Here is a 21245-nt window from a genome sequence, read left to right as displayed (position 1 = left end):
AATCTGTGGGAGCACCCCTAAGATTCGGGGGTGAAACTGGTATTTTGTAATGGGGGTGGGTAGACCAAGGATGCTAAATGTCCTGCTATGCATGGGACAGTTCTGCCTAATGAACTGTGGTGTGTCCTGTATGACTTTTGGGAGACATGTAGGGTGCCACATGCAAATAAGGACCGTCAGTTATAACTTATCTTAAGTTTTTATTCTAAGGTCTCATATCTCTGCTCTTTCCTTGACTTCTACTTTTTGTGTGGAATGAATGCTACTAAATACAGACTTTCCCCACTGCATTAAAATTCAGGGATTTTATATATGTGTGTATATATATGCATATAATATAAAATCTATGTACATAAATATTACATTACATTTAATATATAAATATTACCTTATGTGTATAGATGTGAATTTTGTGTACATAAAGATTTATGTTTCCTCTGATTTTCTTTAAGAAGAATTAAGGAGGTATCACAAAGTGTTACAAAAAGAGAACTTTGGTTCAAAAAGGATAGAAGACAGCTAATCTAAAAGGATGTCTAAGTTTCTATACAACTTTTATTTTTTTTTAATTTTTTTTTTCAACGTTTATTTATTTTTGGGACAGAGAGAGACAGAGCATGAACGGGGGAGGAGCAGAGAGAGAGGGAGACACAGAATCGGAAACAGGCTCCAGGCTCTGAGCCATCAGCCCAGAGCCCGATGCGGGGCTCGAACTCACGGACCGCGAGATCGTGACCTGGCTGAAGTCGGACGCTTAACCGACTGCGCCACCCAGGCGCCCCTCTATACAACTTTTAAAAGAAAATATTGCTTACTCTTGGAGCTTTTACAGTTGAATTTTCCAGGTTGGTGAGGGAATAGAAAGTCATTCAGTCCAAGAGTCATTCATACTTCTATATCTACACTGAACCTTGGCCATTAACCAGCCACTGAGGAGCTGCATCTCAGGGTTTACCCATGGTGTTCCTCAGGTAAGCATTCCCCAAGTGCTTTCACAGGATACACAGGTGAGATCTCCCTTGGGTGGAACTGTCCCTCACACTGCGGGACATCCAACATCGTTGGCCCCACCCACTCAACCCTCAATGTCAGTTTCACCTCCTTGGATCAGTGTGGGGCCCTGCAGATTCCCAAAAGTGTGTTCTGTGGAACAGTTCTGGGAGATGTTAATTAGCATATCAAAAAACCCCAATGAAACAAAAGAAACAAACCAAAAAACAAGGATCCAGTCCCCTAAAAATGTTGCAAGTGTTGATTCTCATAGCCTTTCCTGGGGCTTTAACCTGGGGCAGTCTTGGAGCACATCCTGCATCACAGGCTCTGAGTCCTACACGAAGAAACCTGTCTCATTACACTGAAGACAGCAGTTCCCTAGTTTAGGTGGCGATGTTAGGTCCTGCCGAATGCCACTCCAGATGGCAGCTCTGTAGGTATTAGCAGCCACTCCTTTGGCTTTCCATCTCTGCTTCCCTCTCTAGCTAGTTCTTGGGAGTGACCTGGGGAGGGTGAGAATTGAAGGGGGTTTCCTCATAGGGTGTTAGAACTGTCATCGAGGGGTTGGGATCATCTCTGTGAGGAAGGACACAGGGTTCCTCAGTTTTCCCAGGGGATGCTGTCTGTGGACGACAGTTTTGGTTTGCTCTTATTCAGGTGACATTTCCAGAGACTGACAAGTACCAGGTGCTACTGTGTTAGCATCTGGAGGGATATAAAGGTGGGCAAGAGGTAGTCCTGTGAAAAGACTATCCTGACCTTCCTTTGATTCCTCTGCCTCACCCTCACACCTCTTCACCATTGGGCAATGTCACGACTCTGACCACCTCTCTCTGTCCTCCACTGCTGTCACCTGTGCTTCCAGGAACAGACTCCTGCTTTCCCTCTTGGCACATAACAGTGCATTCTTCTTTAAGCAGTCAGCACGCTGACTCAAAAACATGAATCCAATTATATAATTCCTGCTAACGCCCTGCTCCATGTGGTTTCTGAGGGCAGTCAGGGTAAATCCACACCCCTTACAGATTTTGAAGGGTCTATATCCTCTAACCTTTTCTCTTACTCACTGCTCTCAGTTCCTAAAACAAGCTGAGCTTATCCCTGCCTGCCTCAGGACCTTTGCTCTCACCTCTCCCTCAAATGCTCTTCCGGCCTTTTCAACCTCTGGGCCTCAGTTTAATGGTACCTTCCTGACAACCTTATCTCAAACAGGTGTCTCTTGCCTCAGTCATGCTCACCCTGTGGTGGCCTATTTTGCCCAGCATAGCACTTGCCCTATTCCTTAATGTCTTTGTCTCTGCACTACACTGTGAGCCCTGTGAGATAGTACCATGTCTCGACATCATCACTGAGGTGCTCAATAACCATTTATAGAAAGAAAAGATGGAAAAATCAGTACTAGTAAGTAGAAATGACAGAGGGGCACATTTCAGTTCAATATAAAGAAGGATTCCCAACAGAGCTGCCTGTAGAAATAGGGGATCCCTTATGGCAGAAAGGAAGAATGTGTAGAGATTTCTGCATTGATGGAAGATTGATGATCTTAATGGTGTTTTCTTTTTTTTTTTTTTAACATTTATTTATTTTTGAGACAGAGAGAAAGAGCATGAACGGGGGGGGGGGGCAGAGAGAGAGGGAGACACAGAATCGGAAGCAGGCTCCAGGCTCCAAGCTGTCAGCACAGAGCCCGATGCGGGGCTCGAACCCACGGACTGCGAGATCGTGACCTGAGTTGAAGTCGGACGCTTAACCGACTGAGCCACCCAGGCGCCCCAATGGTGTTTTCTGATATTACCATTTGGATTCTCTTTTCCTTGTTCTCCAGTTTTGTAATTTGCATCCTGCATGCATGCATTAAACTTTCACTGAATGCCTCTCATGGGACACAGAATTGCATATGAAACAGTTCCTGCCTTCCAGGAATTGGGCAATCTAATTTTTGTCTTCACATCTTGAAAGTCTTCTCATGTCAAGTGCATGTGCATATACGTGTGCATGTGTGTGTGCACATACATTAATATGTAGGCTATTAGACGTTGTCACCTATCAGGTGACTGTTCCCTCTCCTGAAAGTACCTGTCACTTCAGATTTGGAAGGGAAATCCAGGTGGTCCAGATAAATCCAGGGAAACAAGGGGCCAAGGACAGAATGAGGGAATGAGGGGTATAGGGAGAGAAGGGGCCTCAGAGGAGGTGGAAGGACATGGGAATGGAGTGACTATATCAGTTTACATAGACTTGTTACTTGAGAGTGGCTTGCCTTCATTCTGTCTCTGATTTGCTTATAAGGAAGAACATGAACATTTGCTGAGGACCCACTAGGTACAGAGTGACATCTCAGTTTGTTCATGTTTATTGTTTCAATTAGGGTGTAGTGGTTAGGGCTTGGCTTTTGAATCACCTAAACCTGCGTTAAAATCCCCCCAAAACCAACAGCAAAAAACTAGCTCTGCCATCTTGGACACATTACTTAGCTTTTCTCTGACCTTCAGTTTCCTAAATACCATCATACTAGTCTCACAGATTGATTGGGATAGTGAATGGAGAATATCTAATGCAATGTTCTTCCGAAACTTAATATATATTACTTCCTTCCTTCCTTGTTCCTGAATGTTACTTAATTTAACATATTGGAATCGATACACAATGGGTTCGTGTGTTTATTCACTGCTTCTTAAGTAGAAACAGGAGTACCAGGCTGGATAGGTTTTCCGGGGATAAATGAGATAATGAAATGGGGACTCTGCAAGACCAAAGAGTGAGCCAAAGTCAGGGAGGTCTATTCTTAAAAAGGCGAAGTGAGCAAGGCTATGCTCACCAACCTGCCTGTCGTCACTGTTGTGTCCCTGGAACCAAGCACACTGCTGTGTCGGTGCTCAATACAGCATTTGTTGAGTTGTTGGTGAACTTTAGCCTATTGGGAAACCTGGTCTGAAGTCTAATGGACTGGGAAAAAGAGTAGCTAGAGCCCCAGGGATCACCAGGGACACACCTTATATTCAGCCCACAGTAGCAAGACTAATTCCAGACCACACTCTTCCCACCTTCCTTAGGGTCTTCCTTAGCTCAGGAACCTGGTGGGACAGGACCCACAGGGAAGGAGGCTCAGCACTTGCAGCTGACAAGGACTGGGGAAGTCCAGGGATGAACTGGCCGAGTCAGGAGAAAATCCACACTGTGGGATCCTTGAGCAAAAGACTGCTGTCTTACCCTGTCAAGAGGGCTCCCACCATTATGAGTCAATTTCTGGTAGAAAATTAACAGCTGGAGAACAAGCGGGGAGGGTGAGGTAAACCATCTGGCTTTGTGAAGCCAGAGCAGCTGGGCTGAAGAAACTAAGACAGACAGAAGACAGCAGAAGCTGGGAATATTATGGGTAAGAAGCGGTGTCTGGAGCTGTGCTGCCCAATATAGCAGCTGCCGGCCACATTTGGCTATGTAATTTTAAATTAATTATAATAAATATATTTGAAAAACCCATCCTCCGCTGTACTAGCCACATTTCAAACATGCAATAGCCACAGGAGGCTATATTACTGACAGTGCATATGGAACATTGCAGAAAGTTCTATTAGATAGAGCTGGTCCAGAGGCCTCACTTCATCCCTTAGATTTGAAATGCCTTTGGACCCTAATTTGTTCTACAACAGGAAAGTCCTGAGGCTTCAGTTGCTCTTATTCAAGAAAGCTGGGGTACCAGGAGGGTCAATGAGGGATTTTCCTTTGGTTCTTTTGACCTCTCTGGACCATTCTCAGGCTAGGAAAGAGCTGAAAGAGGAGGCCAAGGTTTTGATCACAGGATGCTGCCAGGGTCAAATGCCCTTTAGCATCCTCCCCTGGGGGAGATACTGAGTGGGCAGCAGCCAAGGGGAAGGTGATACATCTCAGCAACAGCAGATCTGCTTCTTCATCCCTCCATGACCCATGTGAAAGTTTACAGGAAGCAGAGGAGTTAGGAGCCTTTTACTGCGGGGATTCCTACCTTTCTGGGCAACTGACTTCTGTTGAGGAGGACAAGCCTGGAGCCTCTCCTTCTCTCCCCACCTCCTCATTGTGCTTGCTGAGTCATTGCCAACAGTAAATCCCAGGCAGCCACGTGACATCATCACCCCTTCTGGTAAAACCTGTAGCTAACAGTGGAGTATCTGTGACCAGGTTTTTGCCTCTCCCTCCATGGTGATGTCAGAGCTGCCCAAATGGGCTAAAGCCTTGGAACAACCCAGGATCATTCTATCAGCCACCAGGTGGCTGGTGGCTCCCCTTTCACCTGACATTCTTACCTTGGGTAAAGTCCAATCTGAAGTTTTCAATGGGATTGTACTGAATCTATGGGTCAGTTTGAAGAGAAATGACATGTTTATAATATTGAGTTTTTCAACTCATGGACATGATATTTCTCAACTTACTTAGTTGTCTTTAGTTCCTTTCTATGAAATTTTATAGTTTTCTCTGTAGAGATCTTAGACATTTTTGGTTAGATTTATTCCTAGGCATTAGATATTTTTCAGCGCTTTTTATAAAGTGTATCTTAAATTTTTTTTCTGTCTTTGCTGATGCATTTCAATTCATTATAGAACAGTGCAGTTATTTAGTTACCTTCAGAAAATTTTAACCAAGACTTTTCCATGCTGACCAACTTGGTCCTGCACAATCAGGTAGGACCCAGGTACCATTCAATGTCTCCAAGTATCTCCTACTCTAGGGAAGGGATTTCCTTTGGTTTGCTATTAGGTGTAGAATCAATACTACTATTACCTACTGCATTCTCTTCAGACATCACCACAGATCTCTGAGGTGGGGGACTGATTGCTCTAAACTGGTTTATATTCACCCATAGTTTTTGGTGTGTTTGGAATAGAGTGTCAACTTAAGGAGTGGGGCAGTTGGATTTAGGGCAGGGATTTACTTGAGTAAATTCAGTTTCCATAGTGTGGTGAGGAGAACAGAAATGAAGAACTTGGCAACATCAATCACCATGAAGACAATGAAAGAACAAAGTAAGAGTACAAAGTGATCCAGCCAACTCTCTGACCAACCAACCAATCACAGACACTGAAAGAATAGAGAAGAAAACTGAGAACTTCAGGTAACTTCTCCCTGGTTACAATTGATGCCAGTCTTCTACACCCTTGCTACCTAACTGATCTTTCACACCCAATGCTTATAAGTGCAGACTCATTCATATCATAGATAAATAATCATTATAGTGAAATAAAAGGTGCTGAAGAGAATCTCAGTTAATGGTGAGATATGAAAGCTGTTCTGTATTTCAGGTCACTGTATACGCCACTGGTTCTTGGCTTATAACATCAGGGCTTCAAGTTGTTTCTGGTTTGATTTTATGCCAATTTTGGAGGATGCTTTTCTTGGAGTCTATTCCCTAAATGAAGAACATAGCTTAATGAGAAACTAGGACACCCTGTTCTCTTCAAGTCTCCTTCCAACTGGTCAACCTTCCTTGCATGGCCAGCCAGGTCCAGTGACCCTTACCCCTCTTATTATCAGAAGTCCCTTTTGAGGTATTCACAGAAAATATCCATTTTTCTCTCAATTTACACCACAGTTTGACCCTGGCATGTGTGAAATGCAGTTGACCCAGGATAGCTCTCTTATTTCTTTGGGAAAAGTTTCTCTTAATTTATTCCATCTTCTCACAATAGAAAACTAGGGATTGAGACAACTAGGAGTCACTCTATGGTTTATACCACCTCAGCTAGCTACTTCCTAGAAAATGGCTTACTCCTTGATCTGCAGGATTTAGGTAAGGGTGTCTTTCAGGCATAAGCCCCTGCAGGGATCAATTTCATTTTCTTCTTAGGGCAGTTTGCTTAATACATCTCCTGTACTTATGAGGTATAATTCAGAAAGTCCAATGCAGGGTTCTGCAGACTGCATCAGACACCATCAGAGACACATCTGAGTCAACTGTGGAATGACTCAAGGCTTTGAAATATTTAAACCATATGTCTCATGAAACTAGGTGAAAACGATGCCAGTTTCTCTACTAGAGGCTGTCATCTGAGACTGAAGCTCAACTTGGCAATGATCCTGTATTCCCAGCCTCACTGGTCACGTTGCTGTGGGCTGTGAACCTGTCAGTACTGCTGAGCCACATGACTTGGAATAGGACCACAGGTAAGCAGAGGTACTGTGGGCCCCATGGAAGGTGGCCAGGGACATTTAGTGGTCTTTTCTAGGCCAGGACAATATGTATGCCCCTGAATAAGATTGGGTTTGGAAGGGAAAGTGAAAAGAGTATATTTTCTGCCCTGGAGGAGGTAGGAAAACACCATTATTTTAACCAAATGACATTTATTAAGAGTCTTATCCTCTGAAAATTAGCAAAGATTCACAGCCATTCTTTGAGAGAAGGAATAAGTATTACAAGAATATTGTCTGTCTTATCTTTGAAGTCTCTCAAAGGTTGTTTCCCTCTTTCTGAAAAGTACCCAGCAGAACACCTGACATGGAAGATGCTTGCTAACAGCTTGGCACAGTGGAAATGACATCGACTATAAAGTCAGAGGCACCAGGTTCTATTCCCAGTTCTGCCACTTAATAATGGTGTAATTAATATTACACTTAATTGCTCTGAGCTTCATTTCCCTCTTTCCTAAAATGAGGACGCTAATACCTTTCTTATGAGGGTGTTTTGAAGATTATATGCAATGAGATATGTGTAGCACATGGCAGGTTATTCAGAAATGTTAGTTGAATTTTAATTCAAAGAAGATGACATCATGGTAAATGAATACAGATCCAATAGCCAAGGAGCACCCCCTCTGTCCCAATTAATCCCAGGACAAGTAAAAATTTGAATAAAAATGGAATATATGGTCAAGGACTCTTCCTTTTTGTCTCTTTTTGATGTGTTGTATCTGTAAAAACTAGTAAAGGAGGGGGAGAGAAGGCTCAAAAAGCTGGAGAGGTTTCCTCAAGTCTGGAGCCATATGATTCTCTTAAAACCAACTCTTTCCTTCTTACTGCTCTACAAAAGGGGTTGTGGTAGCCAGAGAAGCCACTGAGTTGCTGCTATACCCTCCCTCAGGAGTAGCTGCCCATGTTGTGAATCCCAAGCCAGGGTATGCCAGTGATTCTGACCTGTCTTCAGGGGTGGAAGATGGTGGGTGATATTCAAGTCAGTTTACTCCTCCATTATCCAGGAGAAGGGAGTGGGGCTGGTTAGGGGGGCACAGAGAATCCAAGATGACAGGCAATCCAACCTTCCCTACCCTGCCTCATTCAGCCAATAGTTCTAATCTTTCTTCCAGGCTTTGTTTCTAGAAGTTGCTTATAATGTCTGCTTATAAGACATTTGCCCTTTTTGTACTGGAAAGTGCAAGGGAACAATGATGTAGCCTCCAAGGAGGGGAACAGGAGGTCCCCATAGGCTGGAATGCTGAGCCCTGAGCAAATGAAGCCCTGGCTGAGCTTGAGGGTGGTCTGTGCAGCTGATGAAGTGAGAGAAGAGTAGAACAGCAGCCTGAGTGAATCTGGGGGGCTGGTTGTGAAGAGGTTTGGTTTGCCAGTTGGTGGGAATAGCTTCTTCTAGATTATGTGTTGGGGGGTGAGGGTGGAGACAGGGTAGGAAAGGGGAAAAGAAGGACCATCATCTGCCTCCTTGGAAGAAGAGGCTTGGCTCAAGGAGGAGTCTGGTTCCTGTATATCCCAGCCATGGACTAGAGTAGAGACTCTATCTCAAGGGGTTGTCCTGGTCCAACTCCTGGTAGATTTAGGAGGTAAAACATTTGTCTTCCAAGAACATGGGGTCTTTCACTGATTAGTTTTGTCCCTCACTCTCCTTCTTTCAATACTGGCACTCCTTCCTCCCCTTCTTCTCCATCTCTCTGGTACCTGCAGATCAGACACCTTTTTCAGAGGCCTACCTTGGGTTTGAAGGCAATGAGCTTCAGAATCATCTCCACAGTGAAGAGGCCAGTGAAGAGCATGTTGAGGATGTTCATGGCGATTTTGAATAGGCAGCTCTGGCCATAGTGCTGAGGGGAGGGGAAAGATTGTGAAAATGAGGCAGGAACATCCCTACTCCTCACCACCCTCCTCTCAACAGAGATCTTCTTTGAACTAAAACCTGGAAGGCCATTCACATCTCCATGGGCAGTAAGATGGACTCAGGAAAACCTGCAAATTCTTCCCTTCTCTGCTAGCTCTGAAAATGCAGGTTGGCAGAATTCTGTGTTCCTGCTTTGATTGGTTATGACAACTTTATGGAGACTTCTGGCTCTCAGGAGAGCTTAAGCACAAGTTGACTTCTCTGAAGACAGGTGGATACAGAACCAACCTCTACACCCATGCCTCACTGACAATAATGAGCTCTTCAAGCTCCCCCTCTGTTCTCCATTTCCTTCACTCTAAATGTTTTCTTAACCCAGGCTCCTATGGATTCTTTCATAAGATGCCAGAGAGGAGCTCATCCTTGAAAGGGACACTTATCTTTCTCTTTCTGGGAAAAGAAGACAGTTCTGCTCTTTCTGCTTCCTTGGTCAATGTGAAGGTGACACGCTAGAGACAGCCAGGCAGGTCTTCTACACTTCATATCTTCCCCTAGCATTTTCCCTCCTGCAGGCATCACGTATCCAGGGCCCCCCTGCACTGACCTGCATTGCCAAGCAGATGGTGTTGAGCAGGATGAGGACGAACATCAGGTATTCAAAGTAGGTGGAGTTGACCACGTACCACACTTTGTACTGGTGCTGGTTTTTGGGGATGTACCTCCGCAGGGGCCGGGCCTTGAGGGCATATTCCACACACTGTCGCTGGGAGGGAGGCAGCGGGAGGGTTGGGGTGGGAATGGAGAGAGGGGGTTAGTAACCTGGATGATGTGTGTGGGGATGGCAGAGGAGGGTGGGATGTGGATGAAACTATACACCTTGGGAGTCAGAGAAATAATCTACTGCTCTACTCATTTATAGGTTTGAGAGACTATTTGGACTTTTAAAAAAATTTTCTGTAACTCCCTAAATGAAGGAAAGAATTGCCTCTAGTCAATCTCCTTACCAAGATTTAGTCATGGAGTTTGTGTCTCATTTTCTCAACTTGGTAATGTCTGGTATGCTGCCAACACTTAGTTGGCATTTGATAAATACTGAATGACAGTTCCTCTTCCCATTGGTTATTTCCTATACCACAGATGCTCCTTGGGGCACTTCCCTCCTCAACTTTTCCTCCTATCCTAAGTCAATCTTCCTTATTTACCCATGTACACAAGATCTGAAGATAGTTCATGGATAGGGGAGGAGATCTTAGGCTGACGACATTCCTGAGACTCCAGAACAGATCTAGTTCATTTCTCTGCACTGTGCCCAGATTCCTATGTCAGGAACTGGCGAGTCATTCCAGCCTCTTCCCTTACTCTCAGCCTCCACACCCAATCTCTAAGCCTGACCAATTTTATTTCCTCTTATTTTCTCCACCTCCACTATCATTAACCTGATAGTAGATGAGGGTCTAATCATCTCTCATCTATATTTTCTAATTGGTCTCCTTGTTTCCTGTCTTTCTTCCAATCCAAAGGTCATAGAACAGCCAGAATGATGAGTCTAAACTCAAGATGTTTACATCAAAGTCCATGAGAGGTCCAGCTGGTCTAACTGGTGTAGAGCTGAGTGTCTTGTGCTATGTGCTTTCCCATATGAGACCTTAAGTTACTCACACACAGGGATATAACTCCTCCTTACTCTCCCCATTGAGGAGTCTAGCTGGGGAACTGACCTCAGTGACAACATGTTGCAGCCCACTGTAACAGCTTCATTCTTCACTGATGGAGTTGCCAACTTTCTCAGAGGCCACAGAATACCTTACTGTCCTGGCATTATCACATTATTCCTACTGAAGCCTCTTTCTTGCCCCCACCTCATGCATAGGCCTCTGTGTTTTACTTAAACCATTTAAGGGTTTTCTAAGGCCCTTCTCTTCCTCACCCCTGAAATCCTCACTGCCTCATTGCTCTAGTTTCTTTCTTCATTATCAGTGTGCCAACCCACGTGGGCACTTATTAACTTGTTAACTTCTAAGAGATAGGGTGTGAGGTTTTTTTCTCACAGCATCTATCATGGAGTCTCCTTAAGTAGGTGCTTAACAAATATTTGTTGGCTGAATGCCAGATTCAGGATTTGCAGAGATTTGCATTTCTTTTGTCCAGGGCCTTCCAGAAGACTGACAGCCCTATTCCCTTGTTGAGGAGCAGACAGATGATCTTAGCATCTGCATAGATCTCTCTTCTGACCTCAGCCTCTCTTCTGGGTTGGCCACAGGCTGCCAACTGCTGTTATTCCTCGCATTCTCCCCACCCGGCCCTGCCACCTGTTCCTCTCTTCCTAGAAAGCTACCTGGTTCTTGTCCAATTCACAGTTCTTGTATTCCTGCTCCCCCTGCTCCTGGAAGGTGACGATGACAAAACCCACGAAGATGTTCATCATGAAGAAGGCAATGATGATGATGTAGATGATGAAAAAGATGGAGATCTCCACACGGTAGTTGTAGATGGGGCCCTTGTCTTCTGTGTGGGAGTCGATGGAGCGGTACAGCAGCCTGCAGGAGGAGACAGGCCCCACAGAGGGAACCGGAGAAGCAGTGTCACTTCTGTGGAGTGACAGCACCACTACTCCTAGGTATCCTCAGGATCAAGGGTGCTGGAAACAGCTATAGGCTGGGAGTCAGAAGATCTGGGTTCAAGTTCCAGCTCTGCCACTTACTGGGGTGGGACCATGGACAAATAAATCTCTTGAGCTTCAGATTCTTCATTTGTGAAATGGAGAGACAGTAATTCCTGACTTTCCTACCTGGCAAGATAGTTGATATAGTGTATACGAGGGTGTTTTGAAACTGTCAAGAATTTGTAAAATGAGTCATGGACATTGATTTCAAATACTGGAAACATTAGTAAATATTGAAACAGCTTTGCAAACTGGCATAGGCTCAGAGGATGTTACAGTGAGCATAAAATAAATCTATCTGAGAGCAAATATCCATTTAGATAAAAATATTAGGTAAAAATGACCCAAGCTTATTCAGATCACCAACAATGGTTTGGGTTTATACTTAGGTAGTTTATATGTGTATGCCATTATATGTGTATGTTTCTCTTCATGGACAGGGATTAACTCCTCTCTTTCTTTTGTTACTCTGCACAGTACTTGGTTATTCTCTAGGTATCATCTATATTTTACCATATAATAATGGGACTCTTATCTAAGATCCATGTGTGGTTACTGACTTAGGAATATTTAGAATTTTCTTTCTTTTAGATGATAATTTCCCTGGAGTGCACTGGGTGGGGCGTACGGGGAAGCAGGTGTCTATACAAAGATATATGGAACACCTGATGCACAAGCTGCCTGGTAGAGGTGATAACAGTGTAAAGGGCCAACCAGGCTGGTCTAGGCATGATCTCTGCAGAGGAATTTGGACTCAGGCTTCCATCCTTTTCTTACTTTTCACCATAATTATAGACAAGGCTTTTTCCAAGGAGACTGAGGTAGAGTCTAAAACAGATATCTTTGCCATCTCTACCCACATTGAGTGCATGTTGGGATCAGTAATTTTGAATCCTGTCTAAGGGCTATCTAAAGGCTCATACCTAGAGAAACTCACCCCATTCCTATGTGCCATGAGAGTAATGATAAAGACCCCTATCATTGCAGCTCACTCTGAAGTAAGGAAGGAGAGCTAAAAGAAGATCATTTTTGTTTGGAATTTCTGAAAATTTGACATCTTCCAGAAAAAGAATAGTCTATGTTTCAGCAGTGACCATGGTATGCAGATTGTCTAGGAACAAAGCCTCATTGTTTGGGGAGGACACAGGTAAGCACGACCTGAGTGTGGGACAGTAATAAAACTTGGGGGAATAGCTTGGGCTCTAATATCAGGGTGGACAGGCTGTGATTTGCATACTCACTCTGGCCACCCCTCAAAGGTGGAGACGGTAAAGAGGGCCATCATGGCTGCCAGAACATTGTCAAAGTCAAACTTGCTGTTTTCCCAGCTGCGAGGCTGGATGATGGGGTGGTCAACTTCCCCATCCTTGTATGTGATGTAGTTACCCCTGAGAAAGAAGGAAGAGTTAATTCTTGTGTTTCTCACCTTCCTTCACACCTGACCCACCAATGACTCCTGGCTTGCTGGGTGGGATGAGACTGGCTAGGCTTAAACCCCACAGTGTGAGCCGTTGTGAAGAACTTCAGTGGGTAGACCTTTCAAGAACAGATAATCTTACATTTCATGTCAACAGTATCACATTACCCAAAGGTAGAAGTCCACCTGTCAGTGCTATCTGAGAAAGAATGGACTGTCCTTCCTCTCAGGCCAAGTCACTAACCTCCCAGAATTAACTATCCTTTGTGCTGGCTGCCCTCCAGGTTGTACTCACTTGCATTCCGCCTCAGTCTGCTTGGAACTATCTGAACAGGTGTAGAGCTTTCCCTGGAAGGCAAAAGAACAAAGTGATTGGAGATGTTCATTAATCAATGAATCAGTCAAGAAATGATTAGTGATCATGTATATAGCCCAGCACTGTGCTAGGAACTTGGGGCAAAAAGGACAAGGTGAGCAGAATCTAACCAGGAAGCCATGACTCACATATACCAAGCAGTCAGTGAATAAAGATGCTTAGTGCTGGATGTACCATTGAAATTTTTAAAAAAGGGGGGAACTCCACTCCACAAGAGCTGGACTCTTTTGGCTGGCCTAAAGAAGGTGGAAGTGGAACAGGTCTCAGAGGGACAAATTAAATGGCCGGAAATCAGGTGAATTTATATAGTCAGTGGGAGAGGGCAGGGGGAAGAATGCTTCAGAAATAAAAGGATTAAGGCAGAAAGAGCAGAAACCAAGGAAGCCAGCCTCACTGTAGCGGGGCAGGAGGCAGTGAGAGAGAACCGGATGGATGCAGTGTTCTGAAAGCTGGCTGGAGAAGGGTGGATTTGATGCTGTCAATAATGGGGGACCACTGCAGAGGTTTGAGCAGGTGACTGGCATGAGGCTTCAGAGGATAAAAGTCCCTCTCCCTTTCTTGCTAGAAGGAAGGGAAGGGATCAGAAAGGCAGGCTGCGCTGCAAGACCAAGGGGGTCCTTGGCTTGGTGGAGAGTCCTCCTTTCCAGTGGGGGAAGCTGAGGGGAGGGTGTTTGGAGGTTCCACTCATCCTAAGTCTGACCCAGGCCGCTGTCCTCTTTTGAGTGTATCTGCCAGCAATCTTTCTCAGGCATGCTGACAGGAGGGGAAGGAAGCAGGAGCACAGATCAGAGCCAAGCTATTACCTTGAAAAGCTGGACCCCGATGCAGGCGAACATGAACTGGAGCAGCGTGGTGACAATCACGATATTCCCTATGGTCCGGATGGCAACAAACACGCACTGGACCACGTGCTGTGGTGGGAAGGGAAGGCAGGGGACAGGTTTCAGGAAGTGCCTACAGCCTGAGCTTCCGTTAGCCAAGGCACGAACCTCTCTGAGGGAGGCTCATGGACAGCCCCTTTGTCACCAGAGTGAAAATATGACTCAAAGAGGCAAAGCACCTTCCCAGGTTCACATGGTGATGGGATCCAATGGAACTCAAAGTCCTTTGTTGGGCTTTAGGTGACTATAGGGACAAAAGCCCTGCTAGTTTCCCATTTTATAGGTGGAGGAATATGGGGGCCTCATCTTCATGTGGGGGCCCTGGGTTTGTGTGTGTGTCTCTTTTATGCACAAGTTTTGCTTAGAAGTTCTGATTTTGGTTTTTTTGTTTATTTTATTTATTTTAAGAGAGAGAGAGAGAGTGCAGGGGAGGGGCAAAGAGGGAGAAAGAGAGAATCCCAAGCAGGCTCCATGTAGCTGGGCACAGAGCCTGATGAGGGGTTTGAATTCGTGAACCATGAGATCATGCCCTGAGCTGAAACCAAGAGTCAGACACTTGACTGACTGAGCCACCCAGGAGCCCCTAGAAGTTCTGATTTTGAACAGCTGCCTATCCTTGTTCTCTTTAGCCTGAAGTGGGACTAGAAGTACAGGCTGGAGAGTCCAGGCTCTAACACAGCAGCCATTTGCTCCGGCCATTTCTCCTCTGTCCAGCCCTCCACCCCCACCCCCCTGCCTCACTTATATCCCCCCAGTCCACAGCTGGGTTGATGCTTGCTCTGCTGATGGCTCCTCACCTAGGCCCACCCTTCTCACCTTTAGTCCCTTGGCCCTGTTGATGGCCCTCAGGGGCCTGAGGACTCGCAGAACTCGCAAGATCTTCACCACATTAATTGCACTGGACCTGGGAGAGAGAAACAGGGCAGGGGAGTAAGCTCCTGTTGTGGTGGAGCAGGAAATAATGTGAGGGGGTGTCCTGACAGGCTGACCCCAGGCAAACTTGAGAAAGTGTAAAGTCTGTTTTGAGGACTTTCTTATCCTGGGACAATTCTCTACTCCCATCTACCATCCTAGAAGAGCCTGAAACTTGCCAGTGACCCTGGGACTTCCTGTTGGTGTGTAAATAATATGAAAAGCAATTTACCAGAAGTCATTAGCAATATAATGTGTTACTCAGGGGAGCTTTAGTAAAGAAAAGAGAACCCCAGCTCTGTCACTTAACAGCCAATTCACAGAGGATAAATTCCCTAACTTTTTCATCTGTAAAGTGGACCTCATAAGTTGTTGCAGGGATTAAATGAGGAAACAGTATCTGCATCATTTGCAGTGTGCTTGGTGCATATTATGAACCGAATAAATGGTAGCTTTTATTATTATGTCTGATGAAGACATCACCGATCTCGAAGAAATGTTATACAGATGGTGGAGCTTCAGGCCTTGTTGGCTGGAGGTGATGGAGGAGCTATTCTGGTGTTCTCCAGGCAGTTGCCCATTACAGGTGTATATAAAACCACCCATTCATAACACACTCAGGACTTGAAGGAATGGATTCTACACAGCAGGTTCCACATGCCTGGATGCTAGGGCTTGGCCAGGATTTCTGGGAGCCTCGGCTTTTGCTGTTCCCTAGTGGAAATGAGGCACTAAGGTGCAGTTCTCCCCACAAGCCCCTCAGCAGGAAGCCTGCATGGTTTCTGGAGTTATTCATCCATCCAGGTGGTCTCTATCTCAACCCTCACACACTACCCATTTGCTTGAGATATCCTCACAGTCTTTCAGAGAGCCTTGTACACACTTTGGGACCTAAAAAATGTATGACACATCAGCATGAGGTTAGGATAATGTGCTCAGGAGGGAGCTGGTAGATCTGATTTCTCTGGTTCATGGTTCTTTTATCTGAAAGGATTCAAAGGGCATTCCTAGTTATCCAAGTATCTCAGGGAGGGAGTCTGTTTGTACTGAATGGCAATGGAAGGGATTTTAAGGTTAGGTGCAGAAAGCACAGACTAAAGGGGGGGTGGTTCTTGGTTCAAGGTTAAATAGTAGTTTAGTGGTAGTGCTGGGATTAGAATCTAGACCTGTAGGCTCCCAGCAGACAGCTAAGATGATCACAGAGATGATAACAGATGATCACAGAGAGTGTCTCACTCCTGTTCCTCCCATGTCTGCTCTTTCTAGGCTTACCATGAAAACACCCTTGGGAAAAGACACCCAGGACCCCTTTCCTCTGCCATTGGTATAACCTTGGGCACATCTCATGCCCCGAACCTCAGTCTTCCTATCTATAAAATGGTGGTAACAGTCCCTGCCCTGCCTGCAGCTTTTTTTGTGAGGACAGTAGAAGATTGTGCATGTGAAAGGGCTTTTAAGTTGAAGGCAGAGTTAATGTTATCAGCAGATAGAACTTGGGAGAAATTAGTAATTGGATCCTTTTAAACCTGAGCAAATTGGCAACCTTGGTTATATGGTGGAGTCACCCAGAGAACTTTTAAAATTCCTAAAGCCCGAGCCTGTAGCCCAGACCAATTAGATAAAAATTTGGGGAGAGGGATCTAGGCAAATGTCTTTCCTGAAACTACTCAGTCTATTCCACTATGCAGCCAAGACTGAGAATCTGTAATTCCTCTCTTTCTCTGTCCCCCACTCCCTTCTTCTCATCAGGTGCTTTGACTGGAGAGAGAAAGGGAGGGAAGATGGACTGGAATATCAGGGCTGGTTATGGCAATGGAGGGCCGTTGGAGCTGAGGGTAGCCAAGGGCACTGGGCAGGTAGTAGAGGAGATATGAAGGCCCTGGAGGCATTCCTCTCATTATAACTGGGCCTGGTCCTGCCTGTCATGCCAAGATCCATATATTTTAAACATATTCTGGCTGGATGGACATACCCCCCAAGTGTCACACCATTGAGGATGTGACAGAAAGCCATCATGTTGTACAATTCAGGGGTCCCTCCCTGTTCCTGTCATAGACTGGTGGCCATGCAAGACTTCAGAGTCTTGATCGTTCTCTCTGACACCCATTTCTAGTTGTGTGGCCCCATCATTGGCTGAGGGAGTCCTACTCACTGGATGCCAAAGGAGATGAGGGACACGCTGACCACCAGCAGGTCCAAGATGTTGAAGTAGTTCCGGCAGAAAGAGCCCTTGTGTAGGAAAGCCCCATAAGCAGTCATCTGCAGGGAGGCAAAGAGAAACATGAGCATGAGTGGTCCCTGCCCAAGCTCCAGAGACCCCCTCATGCCTCCCTCTCCTCCCACAGCATCCTTTGGGTAGGGCAAGCTGAAGAGCAGTGAGAGGACTGGGGGCAGGCAGGACTGCAGAAAGAGAGGCAGGGCCAAGGACAATATTCTGCAATCATGTACATAACCACAAAAGAATTCCAGGCTCAGGATTGTTAAGTGGCTCCTTCCACTTACTAGACCACACCAGACTCCATATTTGAAGCCTTTTCAGATTGGGCCCTGCCATCTATCTCTCATTTTCCACTGTTCCTCATCACAGGTCCCTGATCCTGGCCCTGAGGAGTCTTTTGCTGACACTGCCCAGACCAGGTTTCCCTTTGTATGCAAACTTCCCAACCTCCTCTCCCAACCCCCAGAGCCAGATTCAGATACTAGGCATCTGGGGAAAGGTGGGACACACCTAGTATGGTGACCAACTGTCCTGGTTTTCCCAGGATTCCTGTTTTGGTACTGAAAGTCCTGTGTACCACCCAGGCAACTCTTCAGTCTTGGGCAAACCCAAGTCTTGGGCATCCTAGTGCCCAGTGAGAAGTTCTACCAATACATTTGGCAATTAGCATTCCTCCATTTCCTAACCTTAATTAGTGTTTATGATCTATGCCAAATATTCTAAACTCAATTCTATTATCTTCCTTTTAGACTGATGTTCTTTAAGGTCCAAGCTATGTGAACACACAGAGGGACAATGTGGGACCATGGTTAAAAGCATAGGCTCTGGAGCCAGGCTGCCTGAGTTTGAATCCCAGCTCTATCATATTTTGTTTGTATGGCCTGGAACAAGTTACTTAGCTTCTATGTCCCTGTTTCCTCATCTGAGAAATGAGGGTAATGATAATGTCTACCCTCTAGGGTTATTGGCATCAAATGAGTTATTACAGGTAAAACACTTACTATCATCAGAGAAAACTAAACTTGAGGCCAGATAGATTGGATTTGAATTCTGGATTCTTCCTATATAAGGATGTTCAGTTTCCCCATCTACAAAGTGGGCATACTATTCCCTGTCTTTATGAGGCACACATAGAAAGGCAACATGGAGGTCCTTTGAAGACTAAAACGGGAGCACATGGGATGGTGATTATTGTTACAGGACTTGGCTATTATTATCTCTCTCTGAGCTCAGTATAAAGTCACTGTAGATGCTCAACAAATAGCCTTTCCAATTCTGTTGATTTGAATTAAGAGCCAGCAGATTTCCAGGTTAAGGGTTGTGAAAGGCCATGGGCCGTGATGCATCAGCCAAAGGGAACAATTTGGAGCCAGTGGCTGAGAGACTGAGAGCAGCTCCCTGGTCATCTGGGGTCCAGTTTATCTCTCTGGAATCAGAGCATGCCCAAGGCAGCATGTCCGCAGAGCAATTCAAAAGCAAACACAGGGGGAACTGACAAAAATAGCTCTTGCAACCTAATTCTTTCCATTTATCTCCTACTGCAGGGGGTCACAGGGGACTCAGGCACCTGTGTCCTGCAACAGTTTCTAGAAGTGGGTATATTATATAAAAGGTTGCAGGGGAATATAGGCTTGCCATCTGGAGGAGCTTACTGTCTTGTCTCTCAGTGAAAATCTAGGAGGGGCTTGCTGTCCTGTCTTTGAGTAAAGATCTAGGACTGCAGGGACTGGATTTGGGTGGCTCCTATAATTCACTTAAACACAGAGCCTCTGTGCCTGCAGAAGGCCAAGCACCTTCCCTAGCCATTCACTTTTAGTTTCAGAGAAGGCACTGAGTCTGACCCTGCCTCACTCTTGTCTCAAATATTGTGAGGACACTACTGAGCATCACAGAGCCCTCCACGGTCAGGGAAGAGCACTCCTTGAATAGGTGCACTAGTAGGTCTCACAGTGCCAACGTCTGTCCTTTGACTTTGGGGTCCTATTTGTCAGGGACCTAGAATGAGACCAGCACTCCAAAAAGTGTGTGTGTGTAAGGGGTGGGAGGGACATGCCTGGGCAGGGCCAGCAGAGTGGCCTTAGGAGAAAGGGCAACTGGGTGCTGAAAAATGAGAATTTATTTGAAAATTAGTCTAGCTGTTTAAGACAACAGAAGAGGCCAGGTTCAGGTACTCAGTGCAAAGTGTCCTTTCCATACCCCGTTTTGTTAATAGCCACACAGTTCTAAGCCATTGCATAGGAAAAGCCTATTGCCGTGGTATTTTCAGCCTCAGGAAAAAAAAAGGTGGCCATGAGATTGCTGACTCTCTGAACTTGAAGGGCAGGAAAGCCGCTCTGTCCAGTCACAGGCGACCACTGCCTCCCCAGGCAGCTCTTCTAGTTACTAGATGTATCCTATAACTTGTATTTACTGCTAGGCCCAGTTCACCTCATCCCTCCTCTATGTGACAGTATTTTGCAGTATTCAGGCCAACAGTCATGGTCCTACAAGCCTTTTCTTCTTAAGGCCAAATATCCCCAGGTCTTTAAATTGTTCTTGACACTAAATGCCCCTTGGACAATGAGACCGTTGTTGTCTGTGCCAGGTAGAAAGCTGAGCCTTCAGGCAAGGCAGAGGGGCCCAGTGGAAGGAGGTGCAGGGAAGTGGGGTGGGGACTGGGCTTTATATTTAGAAGCACACTGAGCATCAAAGGGAGTAGAAGAGGGAGAGGGTGAAGGGAGGGAAGGCTCTTCCCATGATAATGTTTACAAAGAGATCTTTCACTTCTGTTTGCATGGCAATCCTGAAGGATAAACAGCACCACTGAAATCCATAAGGGAAGCTCTGTGGAGGAGTCCTGAGAAATGGGCCTCAGAGCTTTTCTTATACCAGGAAAGAGTTTTGGGTGTTTGTGTGCCTCCCTGAGTCTGAAGTCCAGAACTCAGCTCACCATGGAAAGGGGGTTTTACAGACTACATCTCAATGCAGGTAGACAGCTTTTGGTTCCCTTTTCCCACCCCCAGGGATTGGGGCCTGGTCAGATCCACTGTCCTAGAGTAGAAGAGGAAACCTGAGGAAGTCCCTTGGTCACTGGAACCAGGGACAGAAGCTGGAGGTCTGGACAGCTCAGCCTTTTGGGGACACAGACACAGTGGACACTCAAAACAGCCCCACTCAACTTGTATCTGGATGTGACAAAACTGTCATGTACATTAAAGGTCTGGGTCATGACTTAGAAGTTGCATCAGGAAAAGAAGGGTTTGCAGGCTAGCTGTGGCACATGGTCAGATGTGGACAGTGGCTGGCATCAGTCCCAGGGAGGGGGAGAGGGAGCCTGGACTCCTTGGGAGGAGGAGTCCCAGATGAGTCTCCCAGGAAGAAGACACCAAGCTGAAGGATATGTTTTAGAGCCTACAACCCTCCTGTTCAGGTAAATGAGAAGAAAGCAAATGCTGAAATGTAGTTTTCCTGGGTCTCAGAACTCACATCCTGAGTCTCAGATGGAGTGGTTTGGCAATACATTGTTTTAGAGGCTCAGATGTATACTGGAAAAACTTAGAAATAATAATAAAATAAATATAAATAATATATTAATTATAAATTAATAGAAGTAATAAAATAAAACTTAGAAAGCAATCTCTCTCATCCCAGTGCTTTCAGAGGTGGGTTCTACCGATGGGGTAAGTCCGTAGAAGTTCTGCCATCAGAGGTCAGCAGCACCTGGGGCCACCAGTCACAGGCCGGGCCAGCTCCATGTGCTCTCAGGACCGGGGCTTGGGACCTGGTTCTTCTTTCA

The 21245-nt window shown here is 45.6% G+C and overlaps 1 protein-coding gene across 42 annotated transcripts in view; it reads right to left on the bottom strand.

Moving 5' to 3' along the window:
• Window positions 1–21245, bottom strand: part of CACNA1C (calcium voltage-gated channel subunit alpha1 C) — a 767747-nt gene that overhangs the window by 76396 nt on the left and 670106 nt on the right. For all 42 annotated transcript variants that reach the window (XM_086714435.1, XM_086714443.1, XM_086714446.1 and 39 more), the window contains 8 exons: window positions 17405–17511; window positions 15157–15244; window positions 14263–14370; window positions 13379–13431; window positions 12908–13054; window positions 11340–11541; window positions 9609–9767; window positions 8880–8990 (listed from right to left, as the gene is read on the bottom strand). In XM_086714435.1, the coding sequence (XP_086570561.1) occupies window positions 8880–8990; window positions 9609–9767; window positions 11340–11541; window positions 12908–13054; window positions 13379–13431; window positions 14263–14370; window positions 15157–15244; window positions 17405–17511 (975 nt within the window). The remainder of the gene's footprint in view (window positions 1–8879; window positions 8991–9608; window positions 9768–11339; window positions 11542–12907; window positions 13055–13378; window positions 13432–14262; window positions 14371–15156; window positions 15245–17404; window positions 17512–21245) is intronic.

This window comes from Puma concolor, chromosome B4, assembly GCF_028749965.1.
Source record: "Puma concolor isolate L17-30 chromosome B4, mPumCon1.1.hap2, whole genome shotgun sequence".
NCBI classification, from domain to species: Eukaryota; Metazoa; Chordata; class Mammalia; order Carnivora; family Felidae; genus Puma; species Puma concolor.
The sequence above is the reverse complement of the archived record's forward strand: the minus strand, read 5'-3'. Positions and strand labels throughout refer to the sequence as shown.